Source organism: Mustela nivalis, assembly GCF_964662115.1.
Source record: "Mustela nivalis genome assembly, chromosome: 7".
In the NCBI taxonomy this organism is placed as follows: domain Eukaryota; kingdom Metazoa; phylum Chordata; class Mammalia; order Carnivora; family Mustelidae; genus Mustela; species Mustela nivalis.
This window is the reverse complement of record NC_139026.1, coordinates 141460683-141482264: the sequence shown is the minus strand read 5'-3', so window position 1 is coordinate 141482264 and position 21582 is coordinate 141460683. Positions and strand designations below refer to the sequence as shown.

At 46.7% G+C, this 21582-nt stretch overlaps 1 protein-coding gene across 8 annotated transcripts in view; it reads right to left on the bottom strand.

Moving 5' to 3' along the window:
- Positions 1-21582, bottom strand: part of SFMBT2 (Scm like with four mbt domains 2) — a 302416-nt gene that overhangs the window by 122379 nt on the left and 158455 nt on the right. For all 8 annotated transcript variants that reach the window (XM_082740949.1, XM_082740950.1, XM_082740951.1 and 5 more), the window contains 2 exons: positions 17948-18030; positions 11630-11756 (listed from right to left, as the gene is read on the bottom strand). In XM_082740949.1, the coding sequence (XP_082597075.1) occupies positions 11630-11756; positions 17948-18030 (210 nt within the window). The remainder of the gene's footprint in view (positions 1-11629; positions 11757-17947; positions 18031-21582) is intronic.

Here is a 21582-nt window from a genome sequence, read left to right as displayed (position 1 = left end):
GACCCTGAATAAGTCTAACTCCAGAGGCGTTTCAGATGACCTCCTCCTTCCTTCCTCTCGTTCTCGTTTCGGCTTGGGGTTTGGATTGGCTGGGTCTGTTTGGCATCGTCCCATTCCTGTTAGAGCCTCACATCCCTCCTGCAGAGTTCCCCAGATAAGGCAATCACCACCGCCTCCCACAGAAGGGGAAGAAGCCAGACCTGCCCTCAGTGCGGGCAGACGACAACAAGAAGGCGGTCGGTCAGGCGTCACAACTATCCCAAGGGCAAACTCTGCGTGTTCCTGCAGCAAAGCCTTTGGAGAGGTGCTCCCCCAGACCCCCATCAAAAGCCTTCCCCCTCAATTCGCATCTTGCCTAGGGGAGCCGGCCCATTTCTGCTGCTGGTCACCAAGAACCCGTCTAATCGAGCATCAGCTTTGGGAACAAAACAGATTTGGGAGGATTAAAACCCTGTGCCCACAGACAGCTCCCACTCTCCAACGGCCCTCTTTAACGTGCAGGAAACATTGCTCTCAGCCCGATCTGCTGAGGCAGCTTCTCCCAAAATTGTCTCATGCAGGCCATACCTCCTTTTAAAGATTTTAAAACCACCCACACTGGCTTGAAATATAATTACTTTCACATTTACATTTTCCCTTGTTTGATTTTTGCAATCTCTGCGAAATGCTTATTAACCACCTGACTTTTCCACAAAGTACAGAAAGTGCAGTTTTCTGCACCTGGTCTCCTACCCATAAGGGGTCACGTCAACACGAGTCCCTTTAAGCCATGCCACACCTCACCCATTAGATCTCAAGAGTCCTTTATGAACCCCAGCGCACACGGAAGTACCATCTGCAGAGGGTGACACCTAAATGCAGACTCCGGTCCCTGCCTGGGACCCCGAGGCACCAGGTCTGAGGAAGGTGCAATTTCACGGGATTCCCGTAGATTTACTGGAACTGAACCAAGCATAGGAAAAAGCTGGCCAGAGAGGTTCTGAATGTTAACTTACATATATAAAATATCTCACTGGCTCAAAATTCAGTTGGCCAGAGAGCAGATCTTTTTGTTTGTTTTAGATTTAATTAGCCAACATATCATTATTGGTTTCAGAGGTTCATTCAGTTGTAACGCCCGGCGCTCACCACACCACGTGCCCTCAATGCCCATCCCCCAGCTACCCCATCCCCTACCCATCTTCCCTCCAGCAACCTCAGTTTGTTCCCTAGAGTTAAGAGTCTCTCGCGGTTTGTCTCCCTCTCTGATTTCCTCCTGTTCAGTTTTCTCTCCCATCCTCTTCCATAATGTTTCTTATGTTCCACGTAGGACTGAAACCATATGATAACTGTCTTTCTCTGACTGGCTTATTTCACTTAGCAAAATCCTCTCCAGGTCCACCTACATTGCTGTAAATGGTAAGTGTTGATCCTTTCTGATGGCTGAGTAATATTCCATAGTGTATACGGACCACATCTGCTTTAGCCATTCAACTGCGGAAGGGCATCGCAGCTCTTTCCTCAGTTTGGCTATTGATGCTATGAACTTTGGGATGTAGGTGCCCCTTTGGATCACTACATCTGTATCTGGGGGCTACTGCTGGGTCATAGGGTAACTCTATTTTTAACTTCTTGAAGAACCTCCATGCTGTTTTCCAGAGTGGCTGCACCAGCTTGCATTCCCACCAAGAGTGTAGGAGGGCTCCCCTTTCTCTGCATCCTCACCAACATTTGTTGTTTCCTGCCTTGTTAATTTTTGCTGTTGACTGGTGTGAGAACGTATCTCACTATGGTTTGGATTTGTATTTCCCTGATGCCGAGTTGAGCATTTTTTCATGTGTCTGTTGGCCATTTGTACATACTCTTTGGAGAAGTGTCTGTTCATATCTTCTCCCCTTTTTTTCACTGGATGTTTTCTGTTCATTGGGTGTTGAGTTTGATAAGTTCTTTATAGATTTTGGATACTAGCCCTTTATCTGATTAGACATTTGCAAATATCTTCTCCCATTCTGTAGGCTGTCTTCTAGTTTTGTCGTCTATTTCCTTTGCTGTGCAGGAACTGTTTATCTTGATGAAGTCCCAGTAGTTCATTTGTGCCTTTGTTTCCCTTGCCTTTGGAGACGTGTCTAGCAAGAAGCTGCTGCACCCAAGGTTGAAGAGGTTGCTGCCTGTGTTCTCCTCTAGGATTTTTATGGATTCCTGTGTCCCATTTGGGTCTTTCATCTATTTTGAGTTTATCTTTGTGTATGGTATAAGAAAATGGTCCAGTTTTATTCTGCATGTGGCTTTCCAATTTTCCAACACCATTTGCTGAAGAGACCATCCTTTTTCCATTGGACATTCCTTCCTGCTTTGTGGAAGATCAGCTGACCACAGAGCTGAGGGTCCATTTCTGGGCTCTCTATTCTGTTCCATTGGTCTATGTGTCTGTTTTTGTGCCAGTACCACACTGTCTTGATGATGACAGCTTTGTCACAGAGCTTGAAGTCCGGCATTGTGATGTCCCCAGCTTTGGTTTTCTTTTTCAACATTCCTCTGGCAATTTGGGGTCTTTTCTGGTTCCATACAAATTTTGGGATTATTTCTCCCAGCTCTGTGAAAAATGTCGATGGTACTTTTTTTTTTTTTAAGATTTTATTTATTTATTTGACAGACAAAGATCACAAGCAAGCAGAGAGGGAGGCAGAGAGAGATGGGGAGGCAGGCTTCCCACCGAGCAGAGAACCGAAAGTGGGGCTCAATCCCAGGACCCTGGGATCGTGACCTGATCCAAAGGCAGAGGCTTTAACCCACTGAGCCACCCAGGCACCCCAATGCCAATGGTATTTTGATAGGGATTGCACTGAGTATGTAGATTACTCTGGGCAGAATAGAAATTTTGACAGTATTTGTTCCTCCAATCCATAAGCATTGAATGTTTTTCCACTTCTTTGTGCCTTTCTCAATTTCTTTCACGAGTACTTTATAGTTTTCTGAGTACAGATCCTTTACCTCTTTGGTTAGGTTTATTCCTCGGTATCTTATGGTTTTTGGTGCTATTATAAATGGGAATTATTTCTTAATTTCTCTTTCTTCAGTCACTTCATTAGTATATAGAAATGCAATTCATTTCTATGCATTGATTTTTTTATCCTGTCACATTGCTGAATTTTGCTCTTGAAGTTCCAGCCATTTTGGGGTGGAGTCTTTGGGTTTTCTACATAAAGTATCAGGTCACCTGCAAAGACTCAGAGTTAGACTTCTTTTTGCTTTTCAGGTGCCTTTTATTTCTTTTTGTTGTCTGATTGCTGGGGCTAGGACTTCCAGTACTATGCTGAGCAACAGTGGTGAGAGTGGGCATCCGTCATACTGCACACCTTAAGGATAAAGCTCAGTTTTTCCCCCACGAGAATGCTATTTGCTGTAAGCTTTCCATATACAGCTTTTATGATCTTGTGGTGTGTTCCCTCTATCCCCACACTGTGAAGAGTCTTAAGAAAGGATGTTGTATTTGTCAAATGCTTTTTCTGCATCAGTTGAGAGGACCTAATGGTTCTTGTCCTTTGTCTTATTAATGATGTATCATGTTGATTGATTTGCGAATGTTGAACCACGCCTGAAGTCCAGGAATAAATCCCACTTGATCGTGGTGAATAATTTTTTTAATGTACCGTTGGATCCTATTGGCCAGTATCTTGGTGAGAATTTTTGCATCCTTGTTTGTCAGGGATATTGGTCTGTAATTCTTCTTTTTGGTGGCGTCTTTGTCTGGTTTTAGAATCAATGTAATGCTGGCCTCATAGAACAAGTTTGAAGTTTTCCTTCCATTTCTATTTTTTGAAACCATTTCAGAAGAATAGGTATTAATTTTTCTTTAAATATTTGGCAGAATTCCTCTGGAAAGCCATCCAGCCCTGGACTCTGTTTTGTTGGGAGATTTTTGATTACTGCTTCACTTGGTTTGAAGCTGGTTATGGGTCTGTTGGTTAAGGGTCTATTGGCTTGGTCTGTTCAGGTTTTCTATTTCTTCCTCCTTCAGTTTTGGTAGTTTCTATGTGTCCAGGAATGCATCCATTTCTTTCAGATTGCTTAATTTATTGGCATATGGTTGTTCATAATATGTTCTTAAAATTTTATCTCCTTGGTGTTGGTCATGATCTCTCCTCTTTCATTCAAGATTTTATTAATCTGGGTCCTTTCTCATTCCTTTTTTATTAAGTCTGGCTAGGGGTTCACCAATCTTATTAATTATTTCAAAGAACCTGCTAGCAGTTCTTAAGGGACTGCTGTCTCTTAAATCACTTTCTTGTTCAGAAACACAAGATTATATTTATGCCTCTTATCTAGTCAGCAAATAGCTATTTAGCGAGCAAAATGCACACAAACTCTCGTCCAAACACTGTGCTGCGTGATAGACAAAGACAGGAGCACAGTCCCGCACAGTGGCACGGGAGAGGGGGCTGCCGAATCCGCGCGTTGGAGCAGAAGACCTGACTCCAGGAGACAGACAGATGGACTGAGAAGGAGGAGGAAGCCATGGCTGCTGTATTACAGCATGAACTCCTAGGGCCCCGTGAGGGTGGCAGGGCAGCAGCCGGGGAACAACTGCGGGGGCGGGGGGATGAAGACCTGGGCCAGAGGGCGGCCGGGGCACGTGAAGACAGAGTCAGGCAGGGGCACTGGTTGCCGAGGGGATGCCCTGGTCACAGTGGCGGGCCATGGGCAGCCATGCGCTGGCTTGGATGGTCTCTGGGCTTCTCACGTGGGTCTGAGGGGAAACTCAAGCAGAGCAAATGTCGGGGTAACAACTGACATCTGGCTGGGGGACACTGTGCCGGCAACTAAAACTAGGACTGGTGGGGGGGTCTGCCATGAGTGCTGGAGTTGTCAGCACAGAACGGCTCCCAAAGCCACAGAGAGACAAGATTACACAGGCACTGGGGAAGAAAAGCACTTCAAAGAGCTCTGACCTTTACGTGAAGGAAGCTGAAAAAGTAAAGCCAGGAATGCTCATCGAAGAAAGAGTCTGCCTGGCACAGTATTCTGGAAAAGAGATGGAGGGGAGGCTTGGAAGGAGGGGTCAGTATGGTTTGAATGCTGCAAAGAGAAGAAGGGAAGGGGACAACCTACAGACGGAGAATCATCAGCGACGGTGGGAAAACTCGGGGAGAAAAAGCATCATAAGGAAAAAAAACAGAAACAACCAACCAAAGCTAGAGATGGAGAATAAGTATCAAACTCCTTAGCAAGAGAAACAGAAGACAGGGGTGTGAGGAGGACTGGAGGCAGGAAAGTAATCACTAGACATCGGTCCTGGGGGGTGCCAGTCATCCACGCAAATGCACGGTCTCCCCGCAGATGCGCGGACACTCCGATGCTCACACGGACACTCGGATGCTGGCCCGAATGGGAGCGGAGTTAACAAGGCGTGCCTGGCATCGTCACTTTGTTTCAAAGTGACAACCGGTTCAGCAGCTGCCTCCATGGAAGGAACACCCCTCCATCAGGCCGGCAGGTGATCGAAGACCTTGTAGGTTCTATTTGCCGCAGAACCAGGTTTTCTCTCTTGACCAGGCAGGCAAAGGGAAAAGCTGGTTATGGCCAACAGCGGATGGAGATCTGAGACACGGAGCTCCCAGCCTCTCCTGCGCACTAGATCCCAGGGACAAAGCAAGCGCCCCTGGCGGTTTTCTGCCCGTGGGAGGTGAGAGGACAGCAGGAGGCAGGGGTGATCTCCCCGAGGTTCTCACCGCCAGCAAGCGAGGCCGTGAAGTCTGTAACAGTTAGACTCAATACTCCCATTTCTGTTCTTAAGAAGCTTTAGGGGTGGCTAGAGCTGCGGCCGCGGTGCCACTGTACCCTCGACACGCTTCGTGGCTGAAGCCCACAGCAGACCAGCAACTAAAGCTTCCTGCCCTTGGGGGATGCCACCATGTGCTTGAGAAGAAGAGCTTGCTCAGTGGTAACAGAGGGACCTTGCTTCCCAGCACAATCCTGTCCTGCTCGAAACACCGTGTTTCTTGGCTGACCCCGGAGCAGAGAGACTCCCCATCTTGTTTCTAAGTTCTCTGAGTCCTAAAACCTCACTCCGCTGGATGATAAATGAAATGTACAGCCTGGCACCGAGCTACTGATCAGAGGACACTGCGTGTTACTGCTCCCACACCCCAAGAAAATCTGAGTTCTGAGCCTCGACAGGCCTAAGGGGCTCACTTCTTCCTCAAGCGGAGCATCTGGAACTAGTGCTGCCCAAAAGAACCTTCTGGAAGGAGGCGGACGTCCAGGAGCTGCCCCAAACAGCAGCCTCCTGCCTCACGTGACAGTGCATGACCACAGACAGCCCAACGCGGGAACCGAAATTATGATTCTGTTTAACTTAAAACAAAGGAGCCACCCGTGGCTAGAAGCCACACAGTGGACGACACAAGACTAGTATCTACTGATATATCCTGAGAATGTCTCCTACAGGAGTTCCGATCTGGGGAGCATGAATTCCAAGGAGGCCCGTCCAAGAACCGTTTTGAGAGGCTCTGTGGATGGTCTGAAGTTGCACCAAAAACTGCATACATGTGCAAGTGCTTTTTCCTGAGTGTCAGTCACCCACACCGGATTCTCAAATGGGCCCGTCTCATCACAAATGTAAACAGCCGTTGTGGAACTGGGACCATTCTAGAATTTCAGCACATTCTCAGTTCTAGTACGATCACTTGTCCAAAACAGACTGAATTTTCCAGGAATCTGCTACAGGAACCGCCGAGGCCCTCCGGTAAATATGCCTTCATGGCCACCTGGCTTGGGCCCTCATCCCTATGCCTCATGGAATCACGTCTGCCACCGAGGGGCTCGGGCAGGAAACCTCCTTAGCCTTACTTAGCACGTTACCTCAGGCACTTGATTTGCCCACATGCTCATTCACCCACTCTTCGGAGCTCTACAGAGTGAGAGAACAAGGAAGGCAAGAAGCAAGACGATCCAGCCTCCAGGCCCTAAGCGGGCGCGTGGCAGACAGACAGGGAGGCTTTGAGAGGCAATGGACGGCCGGTCTGGAACAGACAAAAGGCGGCTGATCCCAAGTGTCCCCAAGAAGCAGTTAGACCACTCCTTCCCTGCTGACTGTGCTGGTCCTCTGCATGTTTGTGTTTTAATAATAAACAGAACCGAAAGCAGTGGGTAAGAACACCTACAGGGCATCATTCCCTACCCCCGGCAGGCAGCTTGCTGTTGACTCTCCAGAAAATACAAAGCAGAGTGACTTAGAGTCAGAAGCACCAGGACAGGGAAACCGCAAGTGCAGCAAACAGGCCCGTGTGGAAAGTGAAGGGTTTGCACCTTCCCGCTGTCACTAACAACCCAGGTCCCCGGCTCTGGACGCCGGCCTAACCCTTAGAGCACGTGGAGGATGGGCAAGCAGCAGAGGCAGGCCGACCTCGCACAGCCAAGAGAAAATCAGATAAATCATTCCAAAATGCGTGCATTTCTCAGGAGGGGAGAAGGAGAACTCACATCTGTGTCCTGTGCTTAAATACCTCCGCTGAAATTCTACGTGAGGCTTCAGCTCCAAGAGCCCACGGGCTGCTGCTGACAGCCCTCGGCCCCGGCAACCGGGGCGCACAGACGCGCTGCCCAGCATGTCCTGTGCTTGTCGATGTGCGACATGAAGCCAGCAGCTACAGCCTGGGATTCCGGAACTCCAGAAAGTTACTGCCCGAGGCTACTCACCGCAGACTCACAGACTGACGCTGACAAAGCAGGATTCTCCAGGACTGGGTGCGGAAAGGTTTTGTTCTCTCCAGATTTCAGACGGTAGCAAATAGTAAAGACCAAGAGATCTTGGTAGTAACCTAATTTGGATCTGACTAAAGCTCCCTGTTCTTAAGATTTCTTGGGGCATCAGGTGGTGCAGTCCATTAAGCAGAAGACTCTTGGGTTTCAGTTCAGGTCATGATCCCAGGGTCATGAGATCGAGCCCTGTGACAGGCTCCCCACCCAGCGGGGTGTCTGCCTTAGATTCTCCCCCTGCCCCTCCTGCCCATTCCCATTCTCATTCTCTTTCTCAAAAAAAAAAAAAAAAAGTAAATAAATAAATCTTTTTAAAAAAAGACTTTGATACCTCTCCACAGACCTGCGGATTCTCAGTCATCTTTGTTTTTTTGGTCCTCTGCATGTTTGTGTTTTAATAATAAACAGAACCGAAAGCAGTGGGTAAGAACACCTACAGGACATCTCATTCCCTCCTCACGTGCAAAGCACAAGAAGGCCTGCTGAGAGTCCCCTGCCCTTTTCACAAGTAAGAGCGCTCCCAATGGCAAACCAGGTTTTGGTGTCCCCTTCCAGAGCTCTCTTCAAAAATTTCTGTAGCGGCATCGCCTAAAAGAGTTAAATAATTCTGCAGAAATGAAGCCTGCTGGTCACCATCTCTTTTATGGCATAGGAGGAATTTCTGCCTCAGCCGGAAAAATAAAAGTAATATATCCAGGAAAGTGGAGCTTATCACATCTCTTCTAAGCAGGAGAAAAATATTAATAATAATGGGGGTGACAGAAGCGAAGGAAAGCAAAGATGTAAGTCCTCTTAGGAAGGGAGCAGGGAGTGGGACGTCGTGAAAACGGGTAGAAGGGGGGGACCCTGAGGACAGGTGGAAGGGTGCAGGGGTGCATGAAGATGAGGAGAAGGGAGAGCGGGGCGCCCTGTGGATGGGTGGGGGGAGGGGGGCGCCCTGTGGATGGGTGGGGGGAGGGGGGCGCCCTGTAGATGGGTGGGGGCAGGGGGGCGCCCTGTGGATGGGTGGGGGCAGGGGGGCGCCCTGTGGATGGGTGGGGGCAGGGGGGCGCCCTGTGGATGGGTGGGGGCAGGGGGGCGCCCTGTGGATGGGTGGGGGCAGGGGGGTGCCCTGAGGACCGGTGGAAGGGAATGGGGTGCATCTTCAGGATGGGTGGAAGGGAGCGGGGGTGCCCTGAGAACGGGTGGAGACCCACATCCTATCCCCGGAGACCAAGCTCTGGAAGGCAATGAAGTGGCGCGGCCTGTGGGGATGTAGACGCAGGAGCACGAGGTTGCAAGGCTGGGAGCAGCACCACCGACAGCAACTCATGCCACACGGCCAACGCTTATAAATACAGATCAAATCACCTGAAGCAGAGTATTAACACAGAAGAGAAAGCACTACAATGTCCTCTCGCAAACACAAAAACCCCATCATCATAAATTGCACTTGCCACCCATCAGTGGTGAGAGCTTGCAATTCTTTTAAAATATGCGTCTAAAATAGTACCACCTCCATCTCCTGTATTTCATTCATGGCCCGCTCCTCGACATCAGCTCTTTTATAGACACTTAAAGAACTGACTTCAAGAGAAGTCAACTAGATTAAAAATGATCATTTTAATTACCTAAAAGTGGTCAATTAGCCATGTGTTGAAACTACTTCAAATCAATTTAATGCATAAAAATAACTAATAAATTGTTACGAAGTACTTTCTACATTTACAGTGTCAAGTAAATAAATGGTCTATAATCAGAATCCCCATCATCATAAAAATAATTTAACAGCCACAAAGCCACCATGGTGAATCTCTAGCAATTATTCCCAGGACTGAAGACAGAAAATTCTATATACATAAAACTGTGAAACAATGAGAAATAAGGGTCACCAAGCCCACTGTGACTTTAAAAGTAATATTCAGGAAGGTCCTAAACAGAACAAAACCCAAAACCCCCCCAAATTCAAGCAAAAAAATTAACAAAATGGCATTTTACTTTTTTGATCAAACACAATTCTGACCAAGGACTCCAGGAGGTAATATGCAACAAACTGTTTATTTAAAAAAGATTTTTTTTTTTAGTGTGTCAGTCTGGAAAAAAAATGGACAATCTATTTTCTGATCTGCTCCTTAATGGTGATTTCACTGCTACAGGATAAGAAAGCGCTCTGAAGAATAATAAGCCGATGGGAGCTGCCTCACGTTTCTTCGCTATAAAAACAGAAATTTCTACCCAAAGAAAAACAGTAATAAGGATAAAAGCCTGTCAAAAATGTTCAATATAGGCTAAATTTGCTGTTTCTCATTCTTTTTAAGAACTGGAAAGCTGTGAGGTCTGATAAATTAACCAACAAAGATGTCGAGGACAAGGAAAGTGACCCCAGGCGTATCTTCACAGCTTAGCTAGTGTTGTTTCTCCATCTATAAAAATCAGGACTCTCTCACTGTTGCCTGTGTTAGGTAATTAACAGCTGTAAAGCACTCTGGAAGTAAAAACTGCTAAATAAATAATGACTGCCAAAGAACTTTAACAGTAATATGCTACATCATAACGTGAAACATGGGCCGTGAACTCTACCGTTTTTGTTTTCCAATTAATAATGCAAGCAAGACCCCAATCTTGCAACGTGGCTTAGCACAGTATTAGGCAAGCAGGCTTAATGTAGGGACTGGAAATCACAGGAGGAATCTTATTTTTCCTACAGCAGTTGACTCAACTTTACCTGTAGAGAAAATAAGGCTAATTTTTGGCTAATTCCACCGACAAGCCATTTTACTTGAAAATCCCACAAGCAATCAACTTTTGGAGAATTTCCTTTTATTGCACCTTGATTTTGAAACCCTAAACCACAGTATGTTTTAAACTACTTTTCTAGGAATTAACGACACAGATAATGTTCACGTACAATCACTGCTCTCTACACTTCCTGCTCACTTGGACTACAGTATTTCTGAGATCGACATCATCAGCCTCAGAATTCTGGTGCTTCTTAGACTTGCTTACTAAAGAGACAAAATTACGAGATTAGTACCAGTTCTATGACCTTGCAAAATTTCATACCAGTGGTGGTAGGAGCATGGCATGATGGTTGAGATACAGGCCAAGAGAGCTAACTTTATTATTCATAACTAGTCTTGTTTTTTTCATATACATTTAAAATAAACTTATGAATGCCAGGAAAATTAAAAAAAAAAAAAACAAACAGCAAAAATTTAGAGCACGGAAAAATGGGCAAACCTTACAGATCAGACTTAATTCCTTCTCATTTAAAATATAACCTATAAAAAAACCACAGTGTTCTAGCTCAATCTAAAATCTGATCATGGTTCCGCTTATAAAGCATAATGTTCTCTGAATTATCTGCAGAGTTATATATATATATAAAAAAAGGAGCTATGAGAAACAGTCTAAACATCATTCAACAAACAAGTCTTGTGTATGACTATATTTGGGGAGAAAGTCATCTCCAGGGACTATTTCAAGGTAAAATTAAACATCGGTGGAAGGGACCAAAGAAAAGGGTATTATTCATATGAAAATGCAAATATGTAATCATATCCTCATAATAACCAAGACCTGAAATAGCAGTTTTGGTGACCCGTGTTAACTTGACCGGGACCCTGGCGTTCACGACCATAGGTGTAAACGGGCCGCCGTGCTCCAGACACGAGGTCACCGCAGCACCTCACTTCAGGAAGTTACTGGTTAAGACGCGCGCCTCCGATCAGGTTTATATTTGATGAGTTTCCCTTGCTGGAGATCCCTGCCTGGCTCAGGGTCCGCCGCAGCGCGAGGCAGGCACAGGGGCTCGTCCCGAGAAGCAGCGCGCACCCCGCGGCTTCCAGGCGGGCCCAGGCTCCCCGGGGCGGGCCCAGGCTCCCCGGGGCGGGGCGGGGCGCGGCCAGCCTACCTTCCAGGTGAAGCCACATCAGCCTCCCCTTCACGCGGACCACAGAGGCCACGCAGAGCTCGCCGGGGTTCCTGGGGTTGACGGCTTCGAGCTTCATGTTCTTCGTGAAACCGCGACTGAACGTGGTCTGGAAGAGAGAGACAGAGAGACGGGACCCTGAGCCAGGGCACAGCCAGCAGGAGCGGCACCGAGCGGCCCGCGGGCCAAGCAGGGATGCACGCGCAGAGGCACGCGCAGGCGCAATCAGACACGCGCAGACGCAATCAGACACGCGCGGACAGGCATGTGCAGGCGCTCACGGGCAGGCGCAGGTGCACACAGGCACGCGCAGGCGCACACAGACCCACGCAGGCGCACAGACCCGCGCAGGCGCACACAGGCACGCAGAGCTCATCCATCAAACAGGGTTGCCGCCGTTGCTCGGAGAAGAACCATGACCTCATCTGCATCCCAGAATGAGAGGTCTGCGGGCACGCCGCAGGTGCCTACCGATATCTGTCGAAGGAGATGATGGATCGGTTCTCTGCCCAGCCCCGCGTGCGCCCGTACTTCTACGCCGGCACCGAGGCGCACAGTTGTCCTCCTTCCCTGGAGGCCCCGCTCGCGGCAGGCCTGGGCACATTCGTGGGGGCAGGGAGGCGGTTTAATTGGTGGCTTTGGCTTCCTTTTATTTATTTTCTTAATTCGCTTCTTAAAAAACTTACACCTAGGAACATTCCCTCTTTTTGGTGCCCTGTTCCATGAGGGTTCGGGCTGTTAAATAAACGCGTAGAGAGTCCCGCAGCGATAACCTCTATCAACAGGCACAGCAGTCCCTTCACCTCCAAAAGCCTTTGCACTGGCCCTTGGGTGATCAGTCCCTCCCTGGCTCCCCGTGTCAGGACCATGCACCTGTGTCCTCTTCCGAGAGTGTTGCCTCTTCCGTGAGATCACTTTAAATGGATCCACACACTGTGTAGTCTTGCTTCTTCCACTGAAGCAAAATGCATCTGGGACTCATCCATGCTACTCCACGAACGGGTAGTTCGTTCTGTTTTACTGCTGCGTAGTTTCTAGGGCCGTGCCACAGTCCATCCATTTGCCAGTTGAAGGACATTCGAGCAGTTTCCAATTTCTGGTGATTGTGAATAAAACCGCCATAAACATTCAAGTGCAAGTTTCTGTGTGAACGGAGTTTATGAGTCTGCTTGGAAGACCATAACAAAATACCACACACTGGGTGGCTTTAACAATAACAATTTATCTCGCTGTTCCAAAGGCTGGAAGTCTGAGATCACGGTGTCATGGGGTTGGCTTCTTCTGAGGACACTCTCCTTGGCTTATAGACAGCGGCCTTCTTGCTCTGTTGTCTCCATTCTCTCCTCCATGCATGGTCCGTGTCCTAATTACCACTTCTGATACTGACACGAGTCCTACTGGATTAAGGCTCCCCCTTATGCCTCATGTTACCTTAATTATCTCTTTGAAAACTCTAACTCCAAATACAGTCACACTGGGAGGTACTACGGGTTAGGACTTCCACTGTATGAATTTGGGGGACTACAATGCAGCCCAGAGTGCAGCTTTCATTTCTCTAGATAAAGAATTGCTGGACCATATGGTAAATGTATGTTAAACCTTGTAGGAAACCACCAAATTAGTTTCCAGAGATCATACTGCATTCCTACCAGCAGTGTGGGGCATTCCAGTGGCTAAACGTCCTCCCCAGCACCACTTGGTATTGGCAAGTTGTCCAATTTTAACCATTCTAACACATGTCCAGTGCTTGCTAATCATGACTTGAATTTGCATTAAATTAAATGTGGAGCATTTTTTTCACACGTTTCTTTGTCATTTGTCTATCTTCCTTGGTGAAGAATCTGTTTCTCTCTTCATTCAGGAAGCATTAGCTGTGGTGGTTAATTTCTTTCAGTACTCTACAAACACTGGTTTACTGTCTTCTGCTGTCCCTTGTCCCTGATGTGAAGTTCACTGTCATGCAAACTGCTGTTCCTCTATTTGGGATCTACCATTTTTTCTCTGGGTGCTTTGAAGATTTTTCTCTTTATGTCTGGGTATCAGCAGTTTGACTATGCCAGGTGGCTTCCTATTTATGCTACTTGGGGCCCACAGAGATTCCTGAACCTGTGCATTTAGTATTTTCAGCTGCTTTGGTAACTTTTGGCCATTGTTTCTTCCTACATTTTCTCTTCTGTAGTCTCTGTGGCCATTTCTTCTAGGTCTCCAACTACATATGATATCGTCCCTCAGGTCCCTGAGATTCTGTTCTCGTTCCTCACACCCAATCTTCTTTCTCTCTCAGTTCTTCAGATAGGATCACTTCTATCCTCAAAGTCCTCAGCTCTCTCCCCTGTCTCCTCCATTCTATCAGGAAGCCTTCTGATGAATTTGTTTATGTTAGGTATTGTATGTTTCAGTCCTAGAATTTCTCTTTTTTATACTTTCTACTTCTCTTCTGGAACTTCCTACCTTCTCATTCACTTTTTTCTCAAACTTTAGGATATATCTGAATCACCCGGGGAACCTTTTAAAAACAGGCTGCTGGGGGCCCCCTGCGTGGCTCCATGGATTCAGTGTCAGCCTTCAGCTGAGGTCATGATCCCAGGGTCCTGAGACCGAGTCCTGCATCCTCCCTCTCCTGCTCTCCCTGCTTGTGTGCGCGCTCTCTCTCTCTCTCTCTCTCTGTCAAATAAATAAACAAAATCTTAAACAATAACAACAACAACAAAAACAACACACACAAAAACAGACTGCTGGGCCTTCCTCCAAAGTTTGTGATTCATTTGATTTGAGGTAAGGTCACAGAATCTGTATTTTCAACAAGTTCTCAGGTGGCGCTGGAGCTGCTGGCCTAAAGACCACACTTTGGGAATCACTGCTTTACACCAAGCTTAGTCTTAATGGGAGCTTTAAAATAACATGTCTGCTAATTCTGAGATCTGGGTCATGCTGGGTTTGGTCTCCATTGATTATCTTTTCTACTGAGAATTTTCCTATTTCTTCATACGCTGAGCAACTCTGAAATCTGGATGTTTTAAATGTTATGTGGCAGAGACTCTGGATTGTGTTATATTCTTCCCCAAAGCATTGGTTTTTCTCTTTTAGCAAGCAATTAACTTGTTTGGACTCAAACTACACACTCTGTCTCTTGAGAAGGAGCTCAAATTCCCACTCAGTCTTTTGTCCTTAACTAGGCTGCCTGGAGTTTGCCTGGAAAATACACAATCCAAAAAGACTTAAGCAGAATTTATACACAGAATCTGTGGTTCTCTCTCCTGGCTCTTCCTTATCTGTGACTCCTTTCACTTTCCAACAGTTGTGATTGCCCAAATTCTGTTATCTGGTTCATCAGACTGTGATTTTTATATTGCTGGTTTTGTTACCTCATACATCAACTGTCAAAAAAAAAGTCTGAAAAAAGAGTAAATCACACAACCCATCGTGTTCCTTCCAAGCGACCTGCTCCCCTCTAGATCTGCTCACTTTTGTTCATTCGCCACACCCCCAAGGTAGTTGTCTCGGTATCCTGTCCAGAATCTATAGTTAACTGCCAGAGGGTCAATTCAGCCAATAAATACTCAGCCAATACTCAAAGCAAAACTCCCTCTTAGCATTATTTTTAAATAAATACAAAATTTTCCAAAGCCATCCACTACTATACATTTCAACCAGACATTACAATACTGAAAACATCTATTTTGAAATATATAAACTGAAATTAACAGGTTCCTGTGAATAACAGAGACTACATCCTTGCGTGACCCATGGGGAGAAACTGAGGTTATCCACAACTCTTCATATGCAGGTTAAGTTGTAAATGCAATTTTATCTTTATGTAACGGGAACAAAATTATTCAGCAAATGTTAAGAAAGCAATTTGCATTTTTCCTTTATGTTTCTTTGGGAATAGGAAACACAGAGATTTTAGGTGGGTTATTTTTCTGCAAGTCATCCTGCCCCGTCCACATCTATGTATTGAGCTTCTTTTTGATAATACGACTCGATAGCCTGCCTGAAAAGCCTCTAAGTAAGTTAAAATGCATTTTATCCTCCTTAATAAAGGAAAGCGACAACCGCATAACCTATTTTCGTTTCAACTCGCTGCTTGAGGGTAATTTATAAAGATCAATAGCAAAACTGTTACCTGTGAGTTTATTTTACTAAGCATTTGGCTGTGTCAATCCATTTCAGCCCTGCCTGGAGATTGTTAAACGTCCCCAGGGAAATCCACTTCCACACCACCTCTCCTCTCGTACACACAAGATGTGTGATTAAAAAATGAATTCATAATAAGCATTCCATTAAAGAGCACTTGTAGCGAGCTAACAAAATTCAGCAAAGCATCGGTAATGCAATGCACATGCCAACAGGCTGATAACGACCCTGTCGATTAAATAAACGGAGGGCCAGAAACAAAGAGGGCATGTTTGTAACAAGTGCATTCCTAATGAATACGCCAGCATATTCATTAGGAGCAATTTCATCGTGGAAGCTAAATCCTGAAAGCTCAGAGGCCACCTGGGGATGCGGCTACTTGCTCCACGGCAACACTGCACATGGCCAGCTGCCGGCGGAACCAGAGCAGAGGATGGGTGGAAAGCAGCCGCAGTGGAACCATGTTGTCACAGAAGAAAGCACTCCCGACGTACAAAACTAGGGGACATGGCAGGATTTCCCTCCTTCCCAAGGCTGGAGAGGCAGGCTTTGTCGGGCAGAAAGCACAACTCCAGGAGGTTTGGGGAATGTGGGAAGTATGTCCATGATCCTAAGTGAAAGATGACGAGGCCAGGACTCTGTGACAAGAGATGGCACTCTGGTAAAGAGTCTAGTGAGACGCTCCGGGACGTGATCAGCCCCGGCAGCTGACCCGCGGCGATCCTCACGGTGGCTTGCCCACACAGCATTCCCGTCCTACCGCCTCAACTCACCACGAGGAGCTTTCCACACTGCAGAAGAACCTTTATGCAAACGCAGCTTCGGCCAGGAGAAAGGCCCTTTGGTCATTTCAGGAGCCCTGGTTTCCAGCTCTTCCGCTGCCGTGTTTCCATGTACGTGAGCACGAGCCGGCCCGCCAATCAACCTACTTCATTCTTCGAAATCCACTTCTGGCTCATGCTTGCTACTGAGCGTCTCCAGGAAGCCAACCCCTCTGCCTCTCAGTTCTCATGTGCTATGAGCCCCGCAGTCCAAATTATGGGGGATAGGGGGTAAGGGAGTGGCAAGGAGTCAGCAGCTCTAGGAGCACATGCCCAGAAAAGGTCTTTGATTTAGCGGCTCGCTCTCTCTGTACTATCCACTATCCCCAACTGGAGGATTGAGTCTTTTTTTTTTTTTTTAGCATAAAGAATTAACTTCCATAACTGAATGCATGTTTAACACACAAGGCTATATATTTATGCCTCATTCTCAAAACAGAAATAATGATCCAGATCCCTTTTCATAGTTCCTAGGGCTGATAAGGTTTCAATAATTTATAAGCTACTTTATACGACCAACTCCTATAACTAAACGAGTACACATATGTGCACACTCACACACACACAAACACTCACATACTCACACACACTCACACACACTCACCTACTCACACAGGGCTGTTTCATGGGCCATCAAGCCAACAGCTCTACTTGAACCAGGAAGCGGCGTAAAGTAAGCAAAGCAGAGAACTGCTGGGCTAGCATCTTACAGAAGTGAGCCAAGGAAAGAAGTTGACGATCACATCCTGGGAAGATAGCTCAAGGGCAGAGCGTCTCCTACCGATGGGCTTATCCACAGTATGCCCCACACAGCAAATACCCATGCAATGGTGGCACAGGGGGCCACCCAAACGTGTCTTCCCCTGTCCACAGTACAGACTCGTGGCTGGAACAATTCCCCGGCCACGGCACATCTCCCAGCCTCGTTCATGGCAGGTGTGGTTGAGGAACTGGTTCTCACCAGCGGAAGGTGGCTGATGTATCACGCCAGCATCAGCTGCCGTGTTGAGAAGCAGAATGAGCTTCTCCTTCCTCCCTTTCCTTACCTGCTCACTAGATTTCGGATGATGGAGCCAAGGGTTCCGGGGAGGCTGAGACTCACTGTTGACTCACTGTCATAAGCATGTGCCAATCAGAAACACCCTGGACTGTCTTCTGTGACTACGGCCCAGAGTCACCCTGATACACAACCCGAAAGAGGACGTTTCAGGACTACAAAAGCCTTATGCTCCTGCGGTCCACGGCAGCCCTCAAGTTTCGCCCAGGTTATAGAAAGCAGCCGACAAAATTGATGGTAGACGCCCTCTGGGAGAGAAGGAGTAGTAAGAACCAAGCTGCTTACATTTCTGAAGCAGAAGGGAGGGGCTTCTTCTGTCCCATGCTGCTTGTGATAATCGGCCCAGTCGAAGTCCTGGCCGGAGTAACCTGCGCGGGGCGAAACACAGACAGAACAGCCTTAGTCAAGCTAAAGCTCAGAGCAAACGAACAGCTTTAGAGTTGGCCTCTCATTAAAACAATAAGAGGTCCAAGACAGGGCCCCAGAGGTGAAGTCCTCCTTGCTTCCAGAGAGCAGGTCAGATTTCTGAGGGGCACGTGGGAAAATGTGAAGTCCAACATGCACGGAAGGTGTACCGTCGCTAAGTGTAATAGGGGCCCTGAAACCAGGCCAAGGTGGGACGCGGGGCGGGGGCCGATCTGCTTTGGGGGAGAGCAGATGAGCCAGGATACTACACACCACACACCCACACAGCACGTTTGTAGAAATCTACAGGAAATCCTCCTTCCACGTAAATCCTGAGTTCACGAGAACTTGCTTCGTGGTATCGTCGTGGAAACCATGAGACTTTACCAGAAAACACCACCTTGGGGGACGGTTTTTTAAAGAGTTTCAGTAAGTGGACACATAGCGAACAAGGGGCTGAGGTTCTCCCCAGAAAGCCTGGAAAGGCATGGAAGGCAGCAACGGCCCTGCCTTGGGGGTGCGCCACAGAGGAGGAAGGAAGGAGAGAATCCGCCAACTCAGGCCAGTCTGGGTGAGGATTTGGAGGGGCACACTGGAGACCTGGAGGGAGGGGGTTCGAGACACAGCTCTTCCCACCTACTACACTTAACGAAATACAGATCTTACCAAGGTGGATTTTTCCCATTCTTTATTCATTTCATGTGGCAGGAAGGGCACAAGTAAGAGTCAAGTCATGACCACCGTGATAAGACATGGGAGGTCTTGGGAATGTCATGGGAAGAGGAAACAGTTCCAAATCTTAAAATAAGCATAGCATTGGGGGTACAGTTTAACCTGGAGAGCGAAACACCTTTTCCCGTGAGTGTCATCTGCATTTCCTGTGAACAAAGGACAGCCGTGGAAGCCACTGGGATCAACGGAAACCGTGTAAAATGTCACCATAACCTTCACTTGAGCACTCTCTCTTGATGGGTTTAGGCATATGGAAAATAAATCCACAAGGGAGTTCTTAAGTATGTTTTTGAGCCAAGTCCCCATTTTTTCTTCCCCATATCATCGTAAATCCTACACCTGCAAATTCACTTAACATGGGGACTTGTAGTTCCTAAATCCCACAGCTGCAAAGTGACTCCAGGAATTCTTCGCTGAAGAAAGTCAAGATCCCGGTTGCCTCCTCCCTCCATTTGTACTCCCAAGTACAAGGCAGTATTTTCTTTTCCTTAGGGAAGCTCAATTTACCCAGCTTCTTTAGAAGATGGAGATGGGGTTAACCAAGAAGGCAGCTGCCCTCTGGCCCAGAGCCTGACCCTTGGCCCTCTGATCTGCTGCTGGCCATGAGTGGCAGAAGTAACCCCCCCCTTTTCTTCCTAAGACATCCCTATCATTCGATTAAGGCTGACAACTTCTCATTTCTTTCCAACAAGGAGTTAAAATTCTTCAAGTTTTGAGATGCTGTATTCTTCGAAGAGAGTTTTGAAGAGATTCTAAAAGCTTTTCCACCTGTCTTTGCCGCCAACCCCTCTCTCCAGAGCCTGATGGACATTTCTGGCAGGGGTTTCCAGAAGGGACCCTCTCATCAGAAGTTTCTGGATTTGGTCCCTACCAAATCCCCTTTTTTCTGAACACTTACAAACAAAACGTGTTTTCAACGAGATCATGCAAGTTTCTTTACGATTAATAAAACCTCCACTTGGGGAATGGCTTCTCTGGAGCTGTTTGATAGCAAATCTTTACATTAATGTGTAAGAACAGAAGAATTTGCCCAAAGACAGCTCAAAATGCTGAGAATCTATGTGATGTATCCAAGGAGGACATCTGGGAGTTGAGAGTCAGCTCTCCCCCGAGCTGCGTGAAACAAGGGGAGAACCACTGGAACCTTCTGTGCCCAACTTCCCTTATTCACAAAGCTAAGGGAAGATCTTTAAGGCACCTCTAGCTGTTGCATTTCATAACTGAGAGCCACCATTATTCATTATTCTACCGTGGCTACTTAGGATTTTTTCCCATCCTTCCGTGGTTAATTCCTTCCTCTTTTCCTCTGAGAAAAATGTGGCAGGGTAGATAAAGAGAGGTTATGAAACAAGATACCTCCTAAAAGCTCTCCACGGAATAGGGGAAGACAAGATAAATCCTGCAACAGAAGGACCCCATTCGTTTGGGGTTGTGGCAGGCTGACTTCACTAAGGGCAAGATCTCATTCCGTTCCAATGTCTCTTCCCTGGGCCTCTGCTGCTTAGTAACTTTTGTGAGCTGACAAAAATTTCATCAAGATCATGGGGGAGGAGGCCATATAGGAAAAAAATATATATAAAAGTGAGTAACAACCCGTTTTCTGATATACTATGGAAACCTGGGTATTCTTTATAGTCAGATAAAACTTCCCGACATAGAAGTCACCTCTACTCCCCCCACAGAGGCATGAGCTGGGCTTTCTATAATCACATTTATAACCGTGAACTTCCCATGGGCTTCAACGCAGTCCATCAAATGTCGTGCTCTCTGGTTTCTTAGACCTATGTTCAATCCCTCTCTATCCCGTCTTCCAGACTCGCTCTATGGGGAGCCATTTTTAATCGAATGATTTCAAGACAGAACCAAGACTTGTCGGGTACCCACACAACGACGGATGATTCTACCCCCAAAGCTCTTCATTTCCTTGACTATCTGAACAGCCTAGACCTCTCCTCCTCCTCCTCCCTCCTCTTGGGAACCTTTATTCACTTCATCACTTAAAATTCTTTTCCTTCAGGCTGATAATGAGCTTGCTCTTTGTTAGGCAGTTTTGTGACAGCTCAGAATATAACTGCTACATAAAAACAAATTGCTGTGGCTTATATAATAGAGACAACAGGGGTCAATTATACTCATTAATCAACAAAGACAGAACAAGAAGTACTGAGGCTTAACTGTAGCTAGGAAAACATGTTGTAAACCCAGGAGGGAGGAAAATAACAGAGGGGGAAAGAAAAGGAAATCAAAACCCCTTGGGCTATTAAAATCTGCAACAAGCTGCCACAGGGGACCGCTGAACCATGGCCACTGGAGTTATTTAAGCTTTTATTAGTGTTTATTCTGAACGAAGTTCCAACTCTTACGGGTCCAAAAGAGAACAGGTCGATGACCCATTTCCTTATGATACAAATTAATGGGCACAGGACAGCCTCACTTGCAAACATCGCTATTGGACGCGCAAGTGGTTAATTCTTTTAGAAAACAATTAGGCAGTAAAAATGTTCACGAACTTTGACATGACAATTTCACAAAAGTTTCAAAACAATCCTGAAAACTGAAAAAGTGTCCTACGTTAAGATACATACAATGGCATTATTACTGCTCAATCTGGGGATGGGGACCACTTTACACCCCCAGATCAGAACAGAAATGAAATCCAAGATCCATGGAAAATCATACAGGCATGAAACTGCACACAGTTTATTAAAAAAAAAATATGAAAACATTATTGCTAAGGTTTAGATGGAAAGACTGCCTGGCATAAGCATATACAGAATTACCAA